We start from the raw sequence: 25,379 nt of genomic DNA, 5'->3' as shown, positions 1-25,379 counted from the left end.
AGACTCATCTTTGGCATTTTAGCACACTGATAAGGTTTTTCATAGATATTTATATGGACATTTATAAACTATCAGGCAGAATAATGTTTTCGCATCAACAATTCGAGGCATCAGGCAGGACAAAACAAATTTTATACAGATAACAAGCATACTATGAACGTAATCATAGTGGATATCTTGGGTTTCCATAGCAACACCCCCAAGTTGAGGTAATTTTCCCAGGCAAGTGAAAGAGAAGAAGAAAAAAACCAACACACTGTGTCAACACATACACACTCTCATGCACAGTGTGTATGCATTCCCATACAGTGATAAAACACAGTGCTTCCGCCATTGCTGGACGGATGCCTAACATATCATGAATTAAATCATCACTGCATGTCACTGTCATCGTCCACTAGATACCTCTGGTTTGATTCCGGGCTTAACAAGAAGTGATTTGTGGTTGTGGGGTGTCATCAGTCCAGATAATCACCAGGACTAAACTTGACCAAGTCATTTTACATATGCATTTAACTTCCTTTCCAAGACAATTTTCTTCTACTGAAGAATGAGCATAAATATTTTGAACTGTCAAATCCGATTTAAAAAAATTCTTTCAAATTTTCTTCAGATTTTCCCTATTATTTGCAAGATCTGTTATTAGAAATGGGAGAAGTACTTGTAACACATTTCAGTTCATATTTTTGTAATGTACTATAAACTCTATTGTAAAATGCAACAGCAGAAGTAAGCAAAACGACTTCATACTCAAGCAGTTAATCTTCATACTCAAGCAGTTAATCTTCATACTTTGTTAAATCTAATTGCATACCAACTTAAGTACATTCAAAGCAGAGTAGAAACCAAAGGCACTTAATTAGTCTACAATGTACTGCTTTGTATTGTTTTCTCATGATTGATTGGTCATTGGTTTTGCTTTTGGTTTCTTTAGGGCATAAATTCATATTTATTTTGCAGAGATTATGACTCAAATCCTGCAGTTCATTAGTTTCTGATTTGAATGCTGTAACTTTGAAGGGGAAAGGCATGGTAGTGCAATGTTGTACTAATATTGACTATCAGTTGATAATTCCAACATAATGAACAAAGTGTGCACAGAGATCATTGGCATATTCATATTGCTATATTTTATTTTAAAATCTAAAATTACCATGCACAGAAGTTTATCAAAGTTGGAACAGATTTATCTAATGCTCTTCATTTTATACATGTAGCTTTTCATGTATTTTGGAACATTAAAATGGTATGAACAGTTTTCTTAAAATAGACCAGAAGAAGGTACATGTACATGGACATGTAATTGTAGTAGTGAAACTTGTCAGTGAAATGTAGCTTTCTGTGGACATGTTTTAGGGATATTTTGAAGTGGGAAGGAAATTTGTAAAAGCTGTTAAATCTCTAGGTTAACACACAGGATCAGTAATTGATCTTGGGATATCCTGGCTTAGCATTTCCTTCTTCTTTTTTAATGCTTTTTTTCTCTCTTTCCATCTTTCTGAGTCTTTCTTCCCCCCCCCCCCCCCAAGTTATGAAAAGTGAATTTGAGTCCAATCATCCATTCTTTGTCGTGGCACCAAATGATATTTTGTTTGTAGATCTCTGATCATGCACAGAGGAATAATGATAGAAAAAGAGCATACAAATAACTTTGTTATACAAATTCCAGCGAGCCCTTTTGACGAATCGTCCATGAAGTAAATTGATGACTTCATATTTTGTTTTAATATCTAAAGTGTCAAATGTGCTATTTTGAAAAAGAGGATGCATCCTGCATTGCCAATACAGTTTGTATTAGGTTCATGGTTTTACTTACTACAAGCACATTTGGAAAGAAGAGTGTGTACACAGTACATGATGATTACAAGTCTGTTGGCAAAATCAGGAGGAGTGTACATGTAGTGTTTAACCCTCTATCCATCCTATGGAATTTCATATGCTTATTTCTATGTTTTGGTTTGTATGATGCTCATCTGTAGATCCATAATAACACAGATTTCCCAGTCACCAGGTGTTTGTTTATAGGTGAAATACTGATACACTTGACAGTGATTGAGTGGGTCACTCCTGATGCTCTCCTAACAGGAACACACTCATGCTGCCAGTGTATGGAAAGTGGTGATGCATATTCATGAGGGGGTGCACTCCTAGGGTTCAAACGGGTGACATTTAATCCTCCTCCTTCTCCTGTGGCAATGCCTGCGTGGTGCAGACTCGAGACAGGCTAAAAGCAATGATTTAATTCAGTTACTTTGGTCTTTTGCTACATGTACATTGCAAATTTTTAATGCTGCATGTAAGCCTTTCCATCATATAATGGGAATAGTAGTTTTACTCATAGTTTTTGCTCATATTGAATGTACATGTAGCACCTATGTAATGTTCAGCTAATGTTCATAGCAATTGTATATCAAGTTAGTAATGAAGTAATGCAATCTTGTAGACTGTACTTGTATACTATGTTGAGACTGGGGTTTCTCATACTACATGTAAGCCGTTAACTAGAAGCATTTCCTCTCTGTCTGTCTACTGAGTTAGTCATCAGTGCCTAGCTTCATGTATTCTCAAAGTCCTGACTCTACTCTGTGGCCTGGATGAAGCCCATAATACATGCTACATTCATTGTGCAAGTAATAACTCGGCTTCTTGCAAGAGTTTGATGACATTGTTGGGGCGTGACATTTCCTCAGAAGATTCCTGTTTATGTTCTTGGCTTTGAGAGCTTTTAAGAAAAGGAAAATACGTAGGACCTTTTGACCTTGTATGTTTATACTCTGATAACAATTCACATCCTTTTGTTTTTTTTAATTCAATACTGTTTCTTGTTTTGTACTCTGATCTTTTTAGCATAAATGTAGCTTACAGATTATGGTTTGTAGGATTGAATTGGAATGTTTCATACACAGTCTCCTTCAAAAAGTCGAAATAAGGAATAAACCCACCCCTCCACCAAGGGGGGGGGGGGGGTGATTATGGGTGATAAAACTCAGCTGTTCTTATCCTGAACATTAATTGTTACCAACTTTACAAATAGCTCTCATTTTAGACTTTAATTTGTGTCAAATAATATTATTCATAATGCAATTGTCATTTCAACTGGAAAATATAAGCAAAGTTCTACTGTATCTTTATGGAATGATCCATAGACAAGTTTTGAATTTGGACAGAAGCTAAGTATAAAGCACTCAAAAGTGTCAAAGAATTTCACATTACTTGAAAATCCTATGCTTCCACTGTACAAGAAGTGTATGTCAGTATACTCATGCATATCTATATGTATGGACATTACTACAGTGTACAGTACACATGTACATGTAAGTGACGTTGGTACACGCTGTCTGTAAATATGATGTCAAAAACAAATTAAGGCACATTACTGGCTCAGTGTATGGCTGTATTGGCACTAGCTGGTACTCCTGAAATAGTAGCTAATTTCCAGCCCGGAAGGATACATGCTTGAGTCAATGGAACAGAGGATATGAGCTCTACATTTATACCAGCAATAGAGGGCACTCTTTATGTTATCCTGATATGAGATTGAGACCTGTGGTACTGTTCTGCTTCTTTGGTGTTGTGGGAGCTGAAAATAAATTTCCATTTTCCATAGGATGAAAATTGAGCTCTAATGTACAATAAATATTTGAAAAATGGTAGAATGGTTTCACAACACAGTTCTGAAAAACAAACAAAGATTAAGATAACTAAAGAGATAATTGGAACTAAGTACAAAATTTGAGAATAGTGGTCAATGTAGACATGCTATAAGCTTTTCATCTTGCTCTCAGTCTCATCATAATGAAACGGCTGGTATTTCAACTCATTTTGTGTTATTACCAGCAGCCAATCAGAGCCTTGTATTTTATTGTGCTTTGTTCCCTTAGCCTCTGTTTATAGTGTCCAAATTTGGCTTACTGTTCATTATTGCAGTACACTCTAACGAGTGAAAGATGAAATGCTTTAGTATGTCTGCACAGACTAAGATAATTAAATGTGATAAATCAAATGCCACAATACTAAACATACATGTAGTACATGCATGTATGTACACGATTTCATATAACGAGTGACAGGTACTGCTTAGTAAAAATACTTGTGGTTTGTCTAGAATTCATAGTTGTCTATTACATATGTAGAACTATTTTTTTGTCCAGTTACCTACATGTGTGCATATGCAATAGTACTCCAACTTTTATAATTTATACAAGAATGTTACTTATTCTAAACCTCAGATGAAAAAGATGACAATCAAAAGAGATCATATGTAAAATATTGTGTCATTATGTAGTAGTACATGGTAAATTGTGTGTGAGTCTTTAATATTCCTCATTGGTATTTTACTTTACATTTTATGTATGTAGTATTTTCAAGGTTGTTTCCGTACTGTCATTTTTTTTATAAATTATATTTACAGTATCCTTAGAATTGTTCATTGTATGCAGTGAAGTTATCAATGATAATATATGTTTGATATCATCTGTTTAACATGTATTTCTATTTTTGCTTTTTGTATGCATTTGCTATATCCTGACATATCTATAGACATTATAAGGTACATATAAGTAATTTGCAGAGGTGTTTCCTTTCTTTGATTCAGCATACTCTGGACCTCCAGCCAGCAAGCAGTCAGTTGGATCCTTGTTTGATCCCGGTCAAAAGGTAAGTACTCACATCCTTCACTTAAAGACACGTTCTAGTCTTTACCATGCTCGTGTAGGTAGTTTAGTGAAATACAGTATATAGTGGCACATGTGGAAAGGTATTTCCGGAATCCAAAATGCATTATTGTTGAAATGAACATAATTTGATCACATAGAGGTAGATCAACATCATTAGGTTTAATATGGAGCTGGTCAAAACATGTACTCCCTGATTTAGGCATAATATTACCTAAAGTGACATTCAGATATACCGGTTTATCAATAAACTTTTAGTTCATGTTCATGACTAACTACATGTATCATTCTAAATGCACCCTGGGTACATATTTTTGTGCCATTTGACTACTTAATAAGCTACCTTATTGTTAATATTGTTATTGATGATACATACTGCATATATGGAATTGTACCTCATCTTATTTTTTCTTATTCTTTTGATGTAACAGCCACAGATGCAGCAGCAACAAATGCCGCCTTCCGCTGGCCAGCCCAATAAATACCGTGCTATCTACGACTACCTGGCTGCGGACCAAGATGAGGTCTCGTTCAAAGAGGGTGACCTTGTCGTCAATTGGCAACACATCGACGAGGGATGGATGACAGGAACGATCGAGAGAACTGGCCAGAAGGGCATGCTCCCATCCAACTATGTACAGCCTGTATAGAGTAGTTTTACCATGTGCCCATCTTATACTTCACAATGTTCATTTACGTTGGAAATTTTCTGTTTGATTTTTTCATCATAAATACAAATGTTAGTGAGAAGAGATATAAACTAGCTGTAAAATAACAATTAGAAGAAAGCATTTAGCAGTTATAACAGAACAACTTTATTCCTGGTTCATAGCATTGATCATTTAAACTCAGAACTTACCTGCAACTCATTTTTATACAGTCTTTGACTTGATCGTAAAGATAAGTCACTGCCTAATTACAATAAGTAATATACTCAGCACATAATTATGGCATATTCTTTTACAGGAACATTTCATGCCTTTACTACCAAAACAGTATTCATTTCACATACATGTAGTATGTATCTGTACTCACTGTGTATTGAAACAGAAACCTGGTGCATTTATGTGTTGTAAGATAAAGTAGGTTGGAGTTGTGAGTTATGGGTTATTGAGAACGGAAAGTTCCGTAGTCCAGTTTTGGTATTGGACTCCATAAATCTTTTTTAAGAAGACTCGTCATGCACAATGAAGCATATTAGCTAGAGCAAGCTTCTTATGGATGGTTATTTATAGAAACATCTAATCATTTCATTCAATATGCAAAATATTTGGAACTGCTTGCTTCTTTGAATGTAAGCTCTTTTGTTGAAAAACAAGCGAAAACACAAATTTCTTGCCATTGTAGTTGTAATTATTCACAAGTAATAAAGTTCATCGCATTTGCATTGGACCTATGCAGCCATTGTATTCTGACTTATTTTTGTACATATATAATATAGAGTTAGATACATATTCCTATAGTATTCAATATTCATACAGCATTATTTAATTAAGAACATGCAAAGAACAAATTCAGTCATTTTTTAACAGGGTGCTTGTTGTCTAGATAGAATTTCTTACTTAATGAAGAGGGAGTATGAAAAGCAACAAATAAAAAAGAATATTGGTAATGTCTGTGGATGGATTGGCTTTACATCTCTTTCTCTTTTAAATTGATAGTTAATAGCTCCACAGGAAAGAAGTTACCATTGTTTTATTTTGTTTCACTCAAATTTTCAATTTCAAGAGTAGTTAGGCTCCTTTTCAAATTGTGTAAACTATCGGGCAGTGTGTCCTATGTAATTTGAAATCACATTCTCTATGAGAATTGGCTTGTCATAAAAGCTATATCACTTGTTTCTCTTCTTTGGTTTCTGTCTATTCTGAAAAATATCTTCCTCATTTGTTAGTACTACCATTCTTCCTTCAAACTCCAGCATGCTTTACTTCCATAAACGAGTGGCTATCATGCATGCATATTGTGATTTCTTTTCTCTGATTCATGTGTAGATGTTCATACTTTATTTTGTTGGTTATTGTCTCTCTTGCTTCCATATGTACATAGATATTTAGGTTAGATAGTATTGCTTGTATGTATTTAACGACAAGGTGATACAATGCTTCAAATCTCACAATGAATTTAAAATAACATATCATTTATTTTGTGATCAATGCTATTGAAGATTAGGTGTACTTTGTAAATATAGATCAACCCAAAATTGATCCAATCCCAGTTTTTAACAAAAAACAAGAGGATTTGGGAAGTCAATACAATAGTGCAGATCTCCCCCCCCCCTCCCATTCTTCTTTCCACAGATTTCTTTAGTGCAAATGTAGATTGTTATGTCACAAGAGAATCTCACAAGGAAATGTACAATGATATCCAACATTGTTAAGAATTAACATTAAAATTTCAGAAACAGAGTAGAGAAGGCACTGCTAGTCACTAATTTTGAGTAGAATCTAATTTAAGATCAAGGTGACCTATGCATACAATTCACTGTGTATCATGTGCCAAGGTGAGAATGCTGCATTGTGAGGAATCGAGAAATAATACTGCCAATTACCTTAGTAAAACCACATAATATAGTGTTTCATAAGTGAACTCAATTTGAAATCGAGTCAGAATAGAAGGAAAAGAATAGTGTAGTACTAACATTATTACTTAACATCTGAAGCTTTTAAACCATTGAATGGAGAGAGCTAGTATCATATGACATTGAGTTTAAGATATATTTCATTTTATGTACCTATGTATTATTTACTCTTCGTATCCCATAATCAAAACTATGGAATGAGTACAAATTGTATAATTTGAGACAACAGCTAAATCATGATTTTAGAGAAAGTATACATTAAATTACATTTTTACCCAACTGTAACAATGTGTGAAGATTTTATTTCTGTTGAGGGGTTGTTCTGATGAGGGGTGCAACACAGTTTGAGATTTGAATGTCTTCATGTGAGCTCATGATTGCTTGTTTGAGAAGATGTGAATGTTTGTATGGTTGAATGAAAAAGATGATAACTAAGCACATGGAAGCTAAATATTTAAAGCCATGTGATGCTATCATTCAAAGACAGGTTAACCCTATCTAAGGCTGCCTTTGGGGATATATATACTTACTTGAAAAACTTGCTTCCAACTTATCCATCATTTTCAAGTACAATCATGTTCTCATACTTCTATGATGCTGAAGGGCCAAACATTCCTAAATCTTGGGTTCATTTTATTGAGGATATGATGCGTGGGGATTGTATGACAATGATACATGCTACTGCGACGGTTTGCTCTGCGATCATTTCCTACACAAACTGTATTTCTGACATCAGCCCTGGACACTCTACCTAAACTTATCCTAAAACCCATGTGCAATCCTTACCCAAACCCTTCACTTGACAAAATACTGGTGAAGTAAATGTGGAATCACACCTTATTGGGTTGGCAACCTAATTTCAGTTTCTATGCTTGATATTAATAATGAGAGCATCAAGCATGTTCTATGACCACACTCTTAAATAAATAGTTGTTTGTCTTTTGGTTTCACATACTGATTACTAGTGATTACTTAAATAGAAACTTATCACAGATTTGTTAAATGAAAGCTGAGAAGAAGGTCAGTTTTTATAATTGGCATACTTCATACTTTCATACTATGTGGCTGTATAAAAGTCATGAAGGAAAACTTTGATTTGTTTTAACGGTGGGTTTTTTTCTTTCTATTGAAAATTACTTCTCTTATATGCCTTTCGTTTAAAATATTTTAGGATATCATATTCCCGCATCTTTCCCTAAAATGATACGTTGGCTTTAGTGTGACTATTGATAAAATTACTTGTATGATCTAAAAACATACAAGTAATTAGCCAGGTCCTAATTACTTAAAATAACTTCAGATAAGATCTCTGATATCAATTGGCCTCAGAATACAGATCGTTTTTTAATCAAAGATAAAATAAAATCATGCTTAGAATACCACCCCTGGTGCTAACTGCTTCAAGACCTGTTTATCATGAAAGTCTAGATACAATGCACTGTGACTGAAATTTCTGACAAGACAAAATGGTATATACAGTGAAACCTTCTTTAGCGACCACCTGTATAGAAAGATCATCTGTTTATAAAGGCCACATTTTTAGTTTCTCTTGAAAGACCTTGCCTTAAGTTGTCTCCCTTAAGTTGTCTTTTAGGTTTTACTGTATGAACAATGATAATGATACATCATACAAAGTCATTATTGCTCACAGTGAAACTAACTCGAGTCATTGCCCTGTATGTAATTGTAGTATACATGATTAACATGACTTTCATCATTGCAAAGCCACTTCACAAGCATTTAATTGAGATGATCTGAAGAACCAAAAGGACATTAACTACATGTACATGCCAGAAGGGCATTGACTCATATTCTTAAATACAGAGTTAACACGGTTCTGGCTCTTAACAGATGCCCATGTAAGGAGTTTGTTTGCAAATTTGTAATACTGTGAGGAATTATTTATTGTGAGAGAAGGATGTTTAGAACAAGGAAGGAAGAAGGGGAGGAGGGATGAAGTGTTTGTAGGATAAGAGGAAGTAGCTAAAAATACTTTAAAGGGGAAGTCTACCCTGATTTCAGGTTGGTTTTAATAGAAGCAGAAAATGAGAGAAACAGTGAGGCCAGTGACATTTTGAGCATAATTTGATTAGAAGTAAGAAAGTTATGAATTTTTAGAATTGCGATCAGTCAAACACAACAAATTGGCAATTCTGTGATGTTTCTTGCAAGTTCCCCTCCCATTTATTCTGAACTTTAACAAACATCAGAAATTTCTATTTCCCCTTTAGAAAATTTTCACTCCTACATGCACCAAATATACAATTATTGAAAATATTTGTTTATATATATATATATATATATATATATATATATATATATATATATATATATATATAAAAACAAATATTTGCAATAATTGTATATATATACAAAACCTGTATGAAACATATCTGTTCCATCACTAATAACTAAGAAAATGAAAGTTTAGGAAAATTTCTGTACAGAGAAAATTGGAGAGGACCTCGCAAGATATGTCACAGTGTTGCCAATTTGTGTTTGATTGATCGCAACTTCGAAAATTTATATTAAAAAAAAAAGAGGAACTGTTGAGTATATAGACATAAAATTAGGCAAAAATGAAAGCTATAATGTCGTACGTTCCATGTGCAAGGGCCTAATTTTAAATTCAAGACTTCCCTCTATATACTCCTTGATTGTGGACCGCTTGGCAAATTTCTAATAATTTATTTTGGAAAAATATATGTCATGTAATGATTAACAAATTATTTTGTCTGAGGATGGGATTTGGGGGCAAGAATTTTTTTTAAATAAATGTTTACATTTTAAAAATATTTTTATGTTAAAAATTTAATTTGGATATAAATGATAATTCAGGCTGTTAGTAATAAAATAGAAGTTGAATGATGAACCATTAATGCTCCGAAAAAGTCATGGTAACCTATGTAAGTCATATTTCTTCTATTGATACCTCCTAGCCACATTTTTTCATTTTCTTGAAAGGAATCAACATGACCATATAAAGTCAGGAAGCAGAACTGATCATTTTAAATTTAAACTAATTCTGTAATGTGATTTAATGTGTACTCCAGGTCTTATCTACTACCGGTAGATTGTATTCTGGATTCAGTTCATGGTATAAGAGAACCATGATCTCCTGAGTGATAATGGTTATGTTCACATGGGACCATCATAGTTTTAGAATCTAAGTTGACAAAACCCTGATGTTATAAACAATGATCCACTAACTACGATGAGGGTTCATATGGGACAAAGTCAATGCGACACATAAATGCGAGTAAGGATCTCCTCATATTTTGTCATACAACACAATACAATACAATAAAGTCATTTCTATAGTGCTCTTGCAAACTAACTGTTGTTTCACATTATCATAGAAGTTGTTGTCATAAGTGTAGGTTCTAAAGATTAGGAGTAATGTTGGGTTCAGGGTGGATTTTAGGAATTCAGTTAGTGTAGGAAATTACTACTGACCAATTAACAGGAGCAACTGTCATTATACCGCTGCAAGCCTCTAGATTTTATTTGTTTAGGAATGTCCAAATTATTGCTGTAAATTAATGACCATTGTAAAAGTTATTACTGTAACCGTAGCTTTCCAAAGAAGCTGTTATTGATGAAGAAATTGATTTTATAGTGATGCAGCCAAAACAAGATGTCAACATATGAAACCTTTCTTTTGTTTTATTTGTAAGTATATGACGGAACTGTGTTATCAGATAATATTCTGTGGTCATGTAAAACAAATATGTACTTGCATGTACTGTGTATGCTGTTCCAATGGAACAAAACAGCGTGCCTTCTCCCAGACTTGAAGGGAATCAAGTTTATTTCTACAGTACATTTGAAACAAGCATAGATCTGTTGTAGATAGCAATGTAATTTATAAAGTCATATTATGATAGACTATGCTATATTATAATCCATTACCTATGTCATAATTTATTTTCAGAGTTGGCACAAGTTATGTTTCAAGTGTGAAACATGCGGCCTGTCATTGAATATGAAGAACTACAAGGGGTACAACAAGTTACCCTACTGTAATACGTGAGTATCATTAAGTTTTACAGACCACAAACCATTCAAGGCAAAGCTAGCAGAGGTACATCAAAGGGGGAGGGGAAACAAATACAAAAGTTTATAGGTGATTAAAAATGGTGGGACTAGAGTGGGATTCAAAAGGATGGGTACTGCTAGTTGTATCCCCTTCCCCCAGATCCACCACTGTTGTTGTGTCCTAGCTTGGACATGTAACATAAAAATTGACTTACAATCTTGCTGAAATGAATTGTATCTTAAACATGCATTGTGTCTATCTGTAACATAGGATTGATCAAAGATTACTTTTTGTTGGTAAAGTTTTGATTGGTTGCAGGAGATTTGATAGAAAAAAATAATTCATGTCATATGACATTTCTGTGTTAAAATACTGTCACATGGGAACACAAAAGAAGAGAGATAAGTGAAGGAGGGAGAGCTGAAAGAATATGTTCAACTTAATCAGATGTACTTAACATGCTCTTTAAGTAAATTTTTAGGGTTACAGCTTTGAAATAAATAGATAAAGAATTATGTTGCAAAAGAGACATTGCACTAAATCACCATTTTGCACTTAAAAACGCTGTTCTGTTCTGAGGAATAATGGAAAAATGACATGGACAATTTGTTTTGTGATTTTTAGATGACTCTAAATATACTGTAGATTATATAATAACCCATGATCCTTCTCTTCTTTCTTCATGCAGCCACTACCCAACCACTAAATTTACTTCTGTAGCTGACACACCTGAGAACCGTCGTCTCTCCCAGCAAACCAAAAACCAAAGTAATGTAAGTTCATAAAGGATGTTCTCTATTTATAGGATACGTCTACAAACTCTACATGATGTGGAATGTACCATCTCTATTGCTCATTCACACTTCGGCCCTGCTTCATAAAACGTGTTATCAATAACAAAGTGCAATAACTATTATAAGCTACTGAAATCATTGCATTTGATTGGCCGCTGAGAGCAAATTTGTTATAGAAATGTGACACTTGATGGGGAGGGGGGGGGGGTTGAACCACCATATTTTACTGCAGTGCTTTTGTATGACTGCACATGGAAATTTTTTCCCCTTCCTAAGGTGAAGGCCTGGATACAACACTACCCCCCCCCCCCAGGGCTCAAATTAATTTTTTGTCCACGGGGGCTCTTCCAAAAAAAAAAGAGCCCCCGTGAGAAGGCTGACAGGGGGCTCTTATTTTAATACAAATTTCCATTGAATTGGTACCCATGAAACTCCTTGGTATTTTATCATTATCATTTATTAAGTCTTGATCCTTTTTCCTGTTTACACACGCCTTGAGCACTCCACAGAGTGGATTTGGCGCGATATAAGTTATTATTATTATTATTATTAAGTCGGCATTTTCCCTCTAAAAAATTTACTTGTTACATAGCTGTTATTGACTTTTATCCCGGTGATGACATTCTCTCCATTTCTTCCCGTTCTGCACATAATTTCCTCCTCATTATTCGGAGCAACCTAATTTGCATTCTTTCTTTACTTTTAGTCTTTACCATATCCTTCCAAAACACAGGGGCGGATCTAGCTTTTTGCTAAGGGTGAGGGGGGTAACCCAAATACGATGTGGAGCATCGTCCACGAGCCGCATAGCGGCGAGGCGATTTTTGTTGTTGCTATTTTGAACCCCCGTAAGTGATGTTTCCTGGCATCTACAAACATGCAGAGCATCGTCCACGAGCCGCAAGGCGGCGAGGCGATTTTTTGGGGTGCTTTTTGGAACCCCCGTTAGTGATGTTTTCCTGGCTTCTACTGACATCTACTAATACTGTGTAGGTCTGGACACATGACAGCATTTTTCTATGCACATCGCATTTTCACTTGGCAGCCCAAGGGGGGGGGGGGGGGAGGGTGGGTTAAACCCCCTAAACCGCCTAGATCCGCCCCTGCAACATCTTTGGTCTTCTTCTTCTTCTCAATATTGATTTACTGGTCGAGTTACATTATTTGATGGTCTTTTAGAATCACCAGATTTCAGAGAATTCACACTTTTCACAACGAAAAACTGCTTTATGTTTCAGTCCTTGCGCGATCGTCTCCAGCTCCAGCAGATATTGGGCATCAGCGTGCACACCGGTCCTACCCGCGCAGTATAGCCAGTGCTGACGACCGCTCTAGCTGCACTGCGAGCTTCCGTTGTTTGTATCGGTAATACTCATAGAGATTGGAGAGAAAGCGCCATCTAAGTTCCATTTCATTGGTTTAATGTTTGAAAACTTATACTCAATATTGTGTTAAAGTTATATCAGAAAAGATAATCTTTATTTTATAATTCCACGAGGGGGGGTTTTTATGCCTCCGCCACCGAAGGTGGTGCCGGAGGCATCATGTTTTCGGGTTGTCCGTCCGTACGTCCGTACGTCCGTCCCGTTTGACCGTTATCACAATATCTCAAGAACCATTTAAGATTTAAACTTAAGACTCGGGAATAGTATTTATCACCATAGGAAGACGATCTGATTAGATTTTGGAGTACGTAGGTCAAAGGTCACAGGTCACAGAGGTCAACTTATGAAATTCCTTGTATTGAGTTTGTTAGCGCGATATCTCAAGAACCATTTAAGATTTAAACTTCAAACTTAAGGATAGTATGTATCACCATAGGAAGACGATCTGATTAGATTTTGGAGCACGTATGTCAAAGGTCAAGGGTCACAGAGGTCAACTTATGAAATTCCATACATTGAGATTGTTATCATGATATCTCAAGAACCACTGGAGATTTAAACTTCAAACTTAGTGATAGTGTGTATCACTGTAGGAAAACAATCTGATTACATTTTGGAGCACGTAGGTCAAAGGTCAAGGGTCATAGAGGTCAACTTATGAAATTCCATACATTGAGATTGTTATCATGATATCTCAAGAACCACTGGAGATGTAAAAACTTCAAACTTAAGGATAGTGTGTATCACCATAGGAAGACAATCTGGTTAGATTTTGGAGCACGTATGTCAAAGGTCAAGGGTCACAGAGGTCAACTTATGAAATTCCATACATTGAGATTGTTATCATGATATCTCAAGAACCACTGGAGATTTAAACTTCAAACTTAGTGATAGTGTGTATCACTGTAGGAAAACAATCTGATTACATTTTGGAGCACGTAGGTTAAAGGTCAAGGGTCATAGAGGTCAACTTATGAAATTCCATACATTGAGATTGTTATCATGATATCTCAAGAACCACTGGAGATGTAAAAACTTCAAACTTAAGGATAGTGTGTATCACCATAGGAAGACAATCTGGTTAGATTTTGGAGCACGTAGGTCAAAGGTCAAGGGTCATAGAGGTCAACTTATGAAATTCCATACATTGAGATTGTTATCATGATATCTCAAGAACCACTGGAGATTTAAACTTCAAACTTAATGATAGTGTGTATCACCATAGGAAGACAATCTGATTAGATTTTGGAGCACGTAGGTCAAAGGTCAAGGGTCACAGAGGTCAACTTATGAAACTCCATACATTGAGATCGTTATCGCGATATCTCAAGAACCACTGGAGAATTTTCACTTCAAACTTAATGATAGTATGTATCACCATATCATAATATCTCAAGAACCACTGGAGATTTAAACTTCAAACTTAATGATAGTGTGTATCACCATAGGAAGACAATCTGATTAGATTTTGGAGCACGTAGGTCAAAGGTCAAGGGTCACAGAGGTCAACTTATGAAATTCCATACATTGAGATTGTTATCATGATATCTCAAGAACAACTGGAGATTTAAACTCCAAACTTGTTTAAATTGCTCTATGGCGGAGGCATCATTTTCGACTGCGCGCAGTCAAAATTCCAACCTGACGGGGGTGATTATGGAGCTCACGGGGGCGAATCGCCCACCGCCCCCGTGTATTTTGAGCGCTGCCCCCCCCCCCCTCCTCCCCCATTCAAAACTTGCTCAAATCATCAGATGTGATTATAGAGATAATACACATCTCACTCAACTTTTCCAATTTTCCAAATATCTTATGTGGTCATTATTTGGACATATATTTTCATTAATCTCATAAATAAATAATTCTTTGATTACCGATGGCACACCTAAATAATGTAATTACATCTTATGCTGTGATACACATGTATGTCTGTAAGAGTGCTATATAAATGCCAATATTATTATTATCATTATTATTATGCTGGACAAGGTTTCTTAACAGTTGGGGAATTTGAAGGCTTATATGAATCTGTACATATCTTTTTCTTCCCTTTATTTTTTTGCAGTTGGCGTACGCTTCAGGGCACAAGGAGAATTTGGGGAAGTTCACCACTGTGTCCGATGATCCAGAAAGCTTACGACTTAAGAAAAGTAAGAATAATTTATTTATACGGATCCTTCTGGCTCATACACTGTACCTAATTGGATATGTAGTATTTATGATGACTTTTATGAAAGCAATTTTATTAATTCTGTTGTAATTCATAATGAAGGAGATATTGAAAGCATTCACTATTTGTAAACTAGTCTATGATCCTCTCTCTCGATGTCCTATACTGAATATATTTTAAAGATTTGGAATGATGATATGCTACCCATATTATGAATCCAATCCAGTAGTGATTATCGCCATTACTTTTTTCCTGGAGATTGCTATTGATCTACTTTAAATCATTCAGAATAAATCATTAAACCTTTATTGCAATATATATATATAGGGTAAATTATATACCTCACTTAAGAAATCCAGCCATCTGATTGGTCGAAATTGCATTCATAAACTTTAACTTTTCCTGTAAAATTCCCGTTAAAATTCCAAACCCATGTAATAGTTCTAAAAAATAGTTCTAAAATCCCAGTAACCATGGTTACCGGGAAAATAGTTCAGTCTCGGTGAAATACCCATAGGTTGACATGTTAAAAAATGGTCTGAGCGATCAAGGATACCGTATGTGTGCGATGAATGCCCGATGAATTGGTCGGTAATTTCAATACAATTGAATCTCGATCGATCTTACCAACAATTTTATCTTGCATTGTTGACATGAAGACGAAAATAAACTTCCAAAAACAACATTTGCCGATAGATCTTGATCTAAGTTTGTGCCAATGCATTGCAAAAGTAAAAGAAGGGCCCATTTAATGGAGCTGCCGCGAGGCATCCTGCACGTGAAGCCGTTTTCAATCCATTTTAATGTATACATTAGAAAAAAATGATAATTATTGTATCAGCGCGCGATGGCCGAGCAGTCTAAGGCGGTGATTTTAGTCATATCATCGTTGGTGCGCAAGAGATTGAATCCAGTCTTCGACAAAAATTTTTAATTTTTTATTTTAGTCTACTCTCAAAGATACACTCATAAAAAACAACCGTGCAGATAAACTAAATAAAGGCCAAGGTGGTGTCATAAGTTGACTCTTTTTTTTTGGGCACGCCTCGGGCAATAGCACAATTCTAACCTTCCCTTGAGCGTATAAAAACAACTATTTCTCTCAAAGCAGTCATTGATACTATACTATTTAATTTGGTGATCAGGCAATTGCTCCAATCTGGATGTATTAGTGTAAAAATAATTCATGTTTACGAGTGCATATTCACTGCACTTGGTTAAGTCACAATGAGAGGGACAATGAACTTGACAATTCTCATCATTTTCCTATGATATTGTGACTTAACCACATGCAATCCAGTTTTTGTATTGGAGCTGAAAGTCTTCTATTAAAAAATATGATCTACACAATACTCAATTCTGCTTTTATTTTGTTGATATTTTATTTACAGATACTCACCAGGCTTCTGATGTGACATACAAATCAAATGTCCCATCCCTACTTAAAGGCCAAGCCTCTCTCCCCGGTGCCCCTCCCCCAAGTATGGGATATGCTCAACCCGAGCAGGTAAAGTGCCTTTATAAACTCCACTGACCGCATGGACTGTCTCCATCATTCTCAGAAAGGATTAGAATCATTTACATTGTAGTAACTTGTATCACTTTTGTGGATTGATGAAGGAAAGTAAATAACATAATTATTTAATGTTGAGTAGATAGATAGAGAAAAGTCTCTTCACCCATGTTTCATTCAGTTCCTCACTAGAATTATCCCTTTAGCATATAGGCTCTTAATACTGATATCTGAGGTATACTGAGGTCTATATGTGTCTTTTCTAACTAGCCTTCCTTCGGGTGGGATATTGCATTCATGAATTTTGACATAAATTTGAAAATTCTTGATCAGAGTTTAAACATGGATTATTCTCATGACTGGTTTTGAAGAATGTCGGTGCAGGATTTGAAAGACTCTTTGTTAGCTAGCATGGATGCATCTATCCAAATATTGTCAAAGATGAACAATATCAAAGATGTGCATGAGCAATTACACCAGAAGTTACTCATTTGCATGCCCCCTTCCCCTCCCCCCCCCCCCCCCAAGAGTGATGAAATGTTTAGGATTAAAAAAAAGCTTATGATATGCAATAAGGAGAATTAAAGATGTCCTTGCATGCAGTGATTATTAACACATGCTATGCATATCGGATGGTTGTAAGATAGATTTTGTCTTCCATTTTTATGATTGAAATGGGCCAGTACAAACATCCCAGATATACATGTATCTAATGTATGACATCCATTTACTAAAGGCTCGTTGAAACATGACTCTCTAAACCACCTCCACTGAGTGCTATGGCAAGATTTAAAGAAATCCACATGTAAATGAATGGCAGATAGAGGTGAAAAAAGACCCGTGTGTAACAAAGGCTTTATGTGCAATTATTAATCTGTTTAATAAAGAGTAAAATTCTTACATTTGAAAAAGCAGTTTACTGTGTTGTGTGGACCAGGCTTAATAGAACTACATCATGAGACCAATGGTGCTATTTAAGTGGCATTAAGATATCATCAAGTGTCTTTCTCTCCCTCTATGAAATTCTCCCTGAAGTTGATGATTACATCTATTTTCTTTTTCTCCACCTAGTATCAGCCTCCAGCTGGGCGGGCTGATCCCCCATACCAGCCACCCCCTCCCCAGCCAGCAGCACCTGTCCAGCAACCCCCTCCCCAGCAGCTCTCTGCTCCTCCTCCTCCTGCCGCTTCATCCGGACCACAGTATGTGGCAGTCTATGACTACGCTGTAAGTCTCCCTTCTCATCTCACTTTTAACCCGTTTATAAAATTGATAGTCATAGAAATAATAGTAGTGTTAATGATAATGATGATGATAATGATAACAATAATAATGAATAATATGAATATTAATAATAATAATGATGATGACAACAACTACAACAATAATAACAATCATATGATAATACATGTAATAGTAATAATAATACTAGTAATCACTTTTGTCTAGTGCCTAATACTAGATAATAGATTTGTTATGTAACTATTGTTACCCCAGTTATTGGATTCATTTGGTAATCTGCACATGATAGTTCGCATGCTCCGCTCCCTGGGGAGTATTTGACAAGTGCACACAAGCCAATCCAAAGTAATATTCACTTCCTACCTGGGTGGAGAGTGGCAAATGTTTTGCAAAAGCACATCTGTGCCATGGGCAGCAAATCTTGAGCAACCTTGTTTGGGCCAACACAGAAACAAGTACATGTTCCTATATTGCCTGCTTTATTGTGCAGATTCAAGTTGGAATAAAGAATTCTAAGTCAAGATTTAATTCTTGATGGTTTTACGACAATTGCTGAAAAACATGGTAGCATGGAAAGGTTGAATATATATTTAATCATCTTCCATTTTAAATTTGTACCTCTTTTATTGTTTACAGTTTGATTTTACTTGTACTGGGACAAGGTATTAGGGGAAGGAAGCTTATGTAATTGTATGTTTCCTTAATTGAATGCAAAAAGTATCCCCAAAGTAATATAAGGGAAACCATGAAGTAGAAAACTTTGGTAAAAACCTATGCCTGGCTTGACACTAACACGCAGGCATCTAGGACAGATAGGTGCCCAAACTCTAAGTCTGAACCCCATAAATGTTGAGGTTTTACATAGGACTCACACATGCACACTCTAAAAACTTCAATTCAGACCCCTTTCCAAAAGGCTAGTGTAGAACCATGTATTATGTACATTGGAACTTTGTTTACCATTTTTCTGTCTCGTCTTAAAATCAGTGACCCAACATTTACCCAAGAACAGCTGCCCCAGGATTTATTTTGTCAAAAACATAAGGTTGAGGATAGGATTGCAGTTGGGTTTTAGTTTACGTTTAGGGATAGGGGTAGGATTAGTGGTAAATATAGTGTTGAGTTTAGACTTTTACATGGAGCAAGTGTTGTTCAACCAACCCTAAATAATCCATACAGGCTCTTTGCTTTATTGCTTTTTCTTCTTCATTTTGTTATTGTTTGGACATGACAGGCAGCAGATGAAGACGAGGTGTCCTTCCTGGAGGGAGACATGATCATCAATGCTGAAGTCATTGATGCAGGTTGGATGCAGGGCACTGTCAAACGTACAGGTGAAAGTGGTATGCTTCCATCAAACTATGTTGAAGCATCTTAATAGGCCGGTGAAGCAATTAATCTACAGGTCAGCAAAATTGAAATTGAAAACATTTAAAGAAAAATTAAAAAGAATGCCCAATGCATTAGCTTTGTTTAAGGTGCATCAAACAATCTTTACTTACCCAACATTATAGATACATATAATTGTGTTGATTCATGTTGGACTATCTACATGTGTAGATATTAGATTTTCAAGACCATTGTGCACTGTAGCCAATTGATTGATAAAAACAATAATTTCTTGACTCTTTTCAATAAACAATGGATTAGTATTAGCAAATCAGTAGTTAGATGTCTTATAAGTTATATTAAGTCTTAGCTTTTGCATAGTGACATGTTTGTGAATATATAAAAGGAATCGATGGTATGTGTTTTGTGATTAATTGCAAACAAGTTATATTCATGTATGAGAACACAGTGGCAGATGACCATTTTCACATTAAAGTCACCAAGTGCCTTGCAAAGAAAGAATTATTTTTGGGATGTACACTTGTATACTAACGTAGCAAAGACTTCTTGTAACCCTTCTTGTAGGTATGTAAGTGAATGTTGTTGAATTGAAGCTTGCAAGTAGGACCATGTAACTGCAAACAAAAGACTTCTTAAATTTAAAAAGTATGTAAACATTATATCTCACCTAAACTTAAGAATGATATACATTGTTTGAATGTAGATACTTGGATATTAACTTAGAATAATGATATCATCTCTACTGACATAGAAATAGAATTAGCGATAGTAGAAAAACTAGAAAAAAACAAAATTGAATCACATTTTTGCCGTAAAAAAACTAACTCCTATCCGAATGAAGCAAATGTGACTGAAATATCTCACAATCTGTATTAATTACATTCTTGAAATGATTGATATTATTTGTAATATAAACAATATTGATAAATCTTATCTTTCTTTATCTCCCATTGTTAAATGCAAAAGAGCCTATCTTATATCGGTTAGAATATTATTTATTTGTTTGTTTCTCTTTCTTTTTCTAACATTCCAAGTTCAGTAAATCTAAAATGAGGAGCTTTCCATTTTACTGGTACTTACCTCAATTTGTTTAATGTCAATTATTATTAGTAGTCACCCTTTTTACTACTAGCTAGCTTATAATGATGTTTAACTTGGTAAAGAAGGGAATTAATTGGTGTGTATATTATCATTTCCGTGATATATTTTTACATAAATCTAGAAAAGGTAAAAACATGGCTGTGATATTATTTGTGTTTCAAAAACTCTGATTGATATTAGGAGTGTCTTACATAAATATGATGAACATAAGAATTACCAAATGCAACATACCGTTAATTTTTTATATTATTGTCAGTCTTGTCAAATGTCAATATAATTTGTTTCATTCCTTGTGTTTTAAGTGCAGGGATTTGTTTTAGCATATAAAAGTATGTGTAAAAGTCTGGCTCTTGTTCACTGATGTAGTTAACAGATACCGGTATGTTTATATCATTTAATGATTTCACCTTCAATGCAAAGCTCTCTGTTCTAGGGATTCATGTGTAAAATGTTGGAACATTTGTAGAAGTAGATCATTATGCTATTTTCTGTTGTTAAGTTAGAAAACATATGAATGACTTGTTTGTACTTAAAAGTAATTAGGTTACTTTTCAAAAGCATTGTTTTTGTACATATATTTGAGCATGTATACAATACAATTATATAAAATGGGAGATGTTTATGTTTTATTATTTCTTACCAAATGGTAGTGAGGAAATGGAATTGACAAGCATGATAGCCAAGCTAATATCTTCGTTTTCAAGGCAAAGAACAAATATTGATAGGCAAGCAAATTTAGATATTTTAGAAATAATTGGCCAGGTATACATGTACATAATAAGGGCCATAGAGTGTCCAAAATTATGCAAAAGGGGCATGAAAATAGATAAAGAGCAGATATCATACATTTGTAACTAAAAAAATATGCTTTACATGTATATTAATAAAGAAGTATGGTTAAACATTTTTCACTGATAAAATTGGTACATAGACAAAATAAGATAATGTCTGGTATATTATGAACTTGTGGGTTTTTTCTTCTTCACAGGTGAGTTATGCAGTTGTATGTTTTGCTAGAAATGCTCATCATAAAAATAGAGCTTCTTAAAACAGTGTTATACCAAAATAAAATCATATCTAACAGGCCAAAGGTTGTAAAACACCAAACAACACCACATTTGAGAAGGAACAATACAAAAGAATGTGCCATTAGATTGAATGTGGCAGTAACTAAAATAAAGAGGGTTCTCATGGTCATGGAAAAACTAGCTGGAAAGTGATGGACATTGATTGATCATGGGTATGTGCTGTGTGTGGCTATTGCAGTCCTCCAGTTTGAACAGACAATGAGCTTTGTATTTGTACACTGCTTGGATGCTGCAACCCATACCAAAATGGTACTTATCTGGTCGAGGAAAAAAGGCAAAAATGGGTTTTTCAAAGTCATGGAATTCATGGAATTCGGTTCTGAAATAGCTGTATGTGGAATCCCTAAAAAAGCAATTCTTTTGATCATATCTTACTAAATTGATATATTATATCATGTGTAAAGAATACTGGGCCAAATAAAATTTTATCAATCTATTCTGTGATAATATGGAATTCTAACATAGAATTCTTCATTTGTTTCTTGATGCTATTCTCACTGATCATGTCAAAGTAACCACTCAATAAATGGTATTGAACTAACTTCAATTGTGCATTAGTGGATGTGTAATGTACACTGCATTCAGTTATTTAAGAAGATGAGGATAAGGCTCAAGAGGAAAAGGAGGGAAATGCCGACAAGTTAGGAGTCACAAAGGAAAAGAAAAAGTGCAAGAGAGCTCAATAAAAAGGTCCTATGAGTATTCACTTAGCTTTTTGTTATAAGATACAGATATTTGAAGCGTATTACACTTGCGTCATCTTGAGAAAAAAAACATTTGGGATTACTGAGACATATCTGAACAAGGCTTAACAGATGAGTACTGGAATACATCCATGAAAAATCATACACTTGAGAACATTCTATTTATAATTCTAAGTGCCTTGATATCAGTTTCAATTAGTTTTAGTTTCCTTTTGCTCTACTACATGATTTTGAATTTACCTTTTAGACTAAACCTTGGGGCTTGGGCTAATTCAGATGATGTATAATATAGAAAATAAAGTGTGAAACACACATATGATATATTGATGAGAGGAGGCCATTTCAAGGAACTTGGTTTTGCTTAAATTAAAAATATAGGTTAAGAGAAACAAGTAAAGACATTCAAATAAGACTGTACATGTGGATGACACTGATTGAATCTGGAATGTGTGATGGAGGTGATGTTGTCAGAAAGAAAGGTAGAGTGAGAGAGAGAGAGAGAGAGAGAGAAGGAAATAAAGAGGGGATAAAACGAGGGAGAAGGGACGAGAGAGGGGGAGAAAAAAAAGAGGAGAGGGGGGGGGGGGGGGGGGGTAATCAAGCTTTTCACCTAATTTATGTTGCCTTGCCTTTGATAAGGCATCAATCCTCATTACCAATATATTACAGTAAATAAGTCGGTTTCATGTAAATTGCAATATCTTTTCATAAAAGTAATATAACCCCTAACATATTCGTAAACTTTAAATAAGGTGAGTTGGCCTGGTATTTGCAATCCTTTAAAGTAATTAAAATTACCTTTAAAAATTTGTTTAAAAAAATTATGAAATATAAAAGGTGAAGTCCACTATTCAAGTTGGCATAATAGTGCAGTATGGTATGTAATCCTGTAGGATTTTTTTTGCCAAAGTTGATTTTTCTTTTTGCTGTTTTGGCTTCAAAAGGGTCCCAATTGGCCAAAAATGATGAGGTTCAAATTTTCAGATCCCTCGTTTATTTCCTGGGGGGTTCATATTGGGCGCCAAAATGGCATATATAACACGCAATGGGGAAATTTGGTGTCGGGAAAATTTGAACCCCATCAATTTCTGATAGCTTGGACCCCAATGAATCCAAAAATGCAACAAACAAAAAAAATCAACTTTGGCACAAAAATCCTATGGGAGCTGTTTCAGTGACATACCGTACCACACTATAAGTGAAAGCATGAATTTGTGAGGAACAGAGCAGTATAAAAGTTTAAGGATATTCCACTCAAGGATAAGAACGATATGAAATTTTGAAGTTGTGATCAATCGAACAGAATCGCAAGCATCTCTTTCATTTGTTAAGTACTAAAAATGTAATGTAATTTCCTCCCAAGAAATCATTTCATTGTATGTCTGTTATACTTTGTGTGAGACTAGTTTTTTACAAACCTCTTTAGAAATAGATCTACTTAGATCTAGAAATAGAAATACCAATATGTTTGATTGATAACATCATTTTTTCCACACTGTGAGGTCGGGCATTTCATTTCTGTTTCACTTCTGTTATGACCCTTCTCCAAGCCTTATGGTCTTTGGCATCTGCCTTGGAGAGGCAACTTTAAAAATGTGTATTTTTCATTTTCCATCAAATTCTCCTCAAACTTTTACTGATCTGTTTCTGTATTTTTCTACTTTTATTGGACCAACTTGAAAATAAGATAGGATTCCCCTTTACCTTTAGATCTCTATTATTCTTAAGTTCTGTTTAGTGCATTTGACTCAGAGAAACACACACACAGAAAAATCCTCATTCACAATAAAATTGTTAGATATACAATTATATATTCAGAATACAATATAAATAACATTTGCTTTTGACACATGTATCTCTTTAACACAAACTACATAACCTACCCATCAAGTCAAACAAAATTAATTGAAAAGTTAATCATAACAAAACCAATTTTAGCATGACAATATGAACAAAAAACATGTAAACTGTACAGATAAATTCTGTCCAATATCACATTTTCGTTGTGTGCACAACAAAGACACCATCTAACTAAATACCATATGGAAAATTAATGAGGATCTGAATACTGTTGTAAATAATAAACATAAAAGCTAATCTGCACCTCTGAAATCAGAAGTATAAGCATACATGTATCTGATTACTAACCAATCTTGAATAATCAGATGATAGCATCAGAAATTGATGAAGTACTTCTATAACGTGTACTTCAGTCAACCTTGTTATCAGTAATAACAGTTTAAAAAATGAAATATAAATCAATTTAAAAAAAGTTAAAAATAAAAACCCTGAAAATTCAAGGTAGTGATAAAGAGTATTATAAAGTTTCAGAACCAGTTCGCAATTTGCTTTTTTTTCTGAGATCATTCTTAGCTGCAACACATGACATTTGCCAGTGCATAACTTCCTTGTTGCCAAGCTTGGGGGACTGAAGAAGAGGGGGGGGGGGGGGGGGGGTGCAAATTCTCCCAAACACTAGGGGGTTATAAATGTAGCTATGCTACTTTCAATCTGCAAAGTGCTTTGGTCCCCCAGTGCCACCCACTCCCCCTTAACAAATTCATGCCTCGATTCATGTTGAGACATGCACATACTCTAACAAAAAGATGAAATTTATTATTTTCAACATTTTGAAATAGTTTTGTGTGCAGGACATACTTTAAAAAAAAAAAAAAAATGCAGCATGAAACCTTTGAAAATTCATTCCAAACTCTTTGAAATAAATTTTCTTTTATTTGCTTA

The 25,379-nt window shown here is 34.9% G+C and overlaps 2 protein-coding genes across 8 annotated transcripts in view; both read left to right on the top strand.

The window, feature by feature from the left end:
- LOC592472 (LIM and SH3 domain protein Lasp) overlaps positions 1-7,536 on the top strand; it is a 32,443-nt gene extending 24,907 nt beyond the window's left edge. For all 7 annotated transcript variants that reach the window (XM_011682125.2, XM_011682124.2, XM_011682126.2 and 4 more), the window contains 2 exons: positions 4,595-4,656; positions 5,105-7,536. In XM_011682125.2, the coding sequence (XP_011680427.2) occupies positions 4,595-4,656; positions 5,105-5,323 (281 nt within the window). In that variant the 3' untranslated portion in view covers positions 5,324-7,536. The remainder of the gene's footprint in view (positions 1-4,594; positions 4,657-5,104) is intronic.
- A 3,273-nt stretch (positions 7,537-10,809) lies between these two features.
- Positions 10,810-22,480, top strand: LOC115918026 (LIM and SH3 domain protein 1-like). Its single transcript, XM_030972227.1, has 6 exons — positions 10,810-11,280; positions 11,979-12,063; positions 15,535-15,619; positions 17,031-17,146; positions 18,224-18,379; positions 19,629-22,480. The coding sequence occupies exons 1-6, from the start codon at positions 11,237-11,239 to the stop codon at positions 19,770-19,772; spliced, it is 630 nt and encodes a 209-aa protein (XP_030828087.1). The 5' UTR covers positions 10,810-11,236; the 3' UTR covers positions 19,773-22,480.
- The last annotated feature ends 2,899 nt before the right edge of the window (positions 22,481-25,379 follow it).

The sequence above is a fragment of the Strongylocentrotus purpuratus genome, unplaced genomic scaffold, assembly GCF_000002235.5.
Source record: "Strongylocentrotus purpuratus isolate Spur 01 unplaced genomic scaffold, Spur_5.0 spur5_scaffold_6, whole genome shotgun sequence".
In the NCBI taxonomy this organism is placed as follows: domain Eukaryota; kingdom Metazoa; phylum Echinodermata; class Echinoidea; order Camarodonta; family Strongylocentrotidae; genus Strongylocentrotus; species Strongylocentrotus purpuratus.
This window is presented reverse-complemented; position numbering and strand designations above follow the sequence as displayed.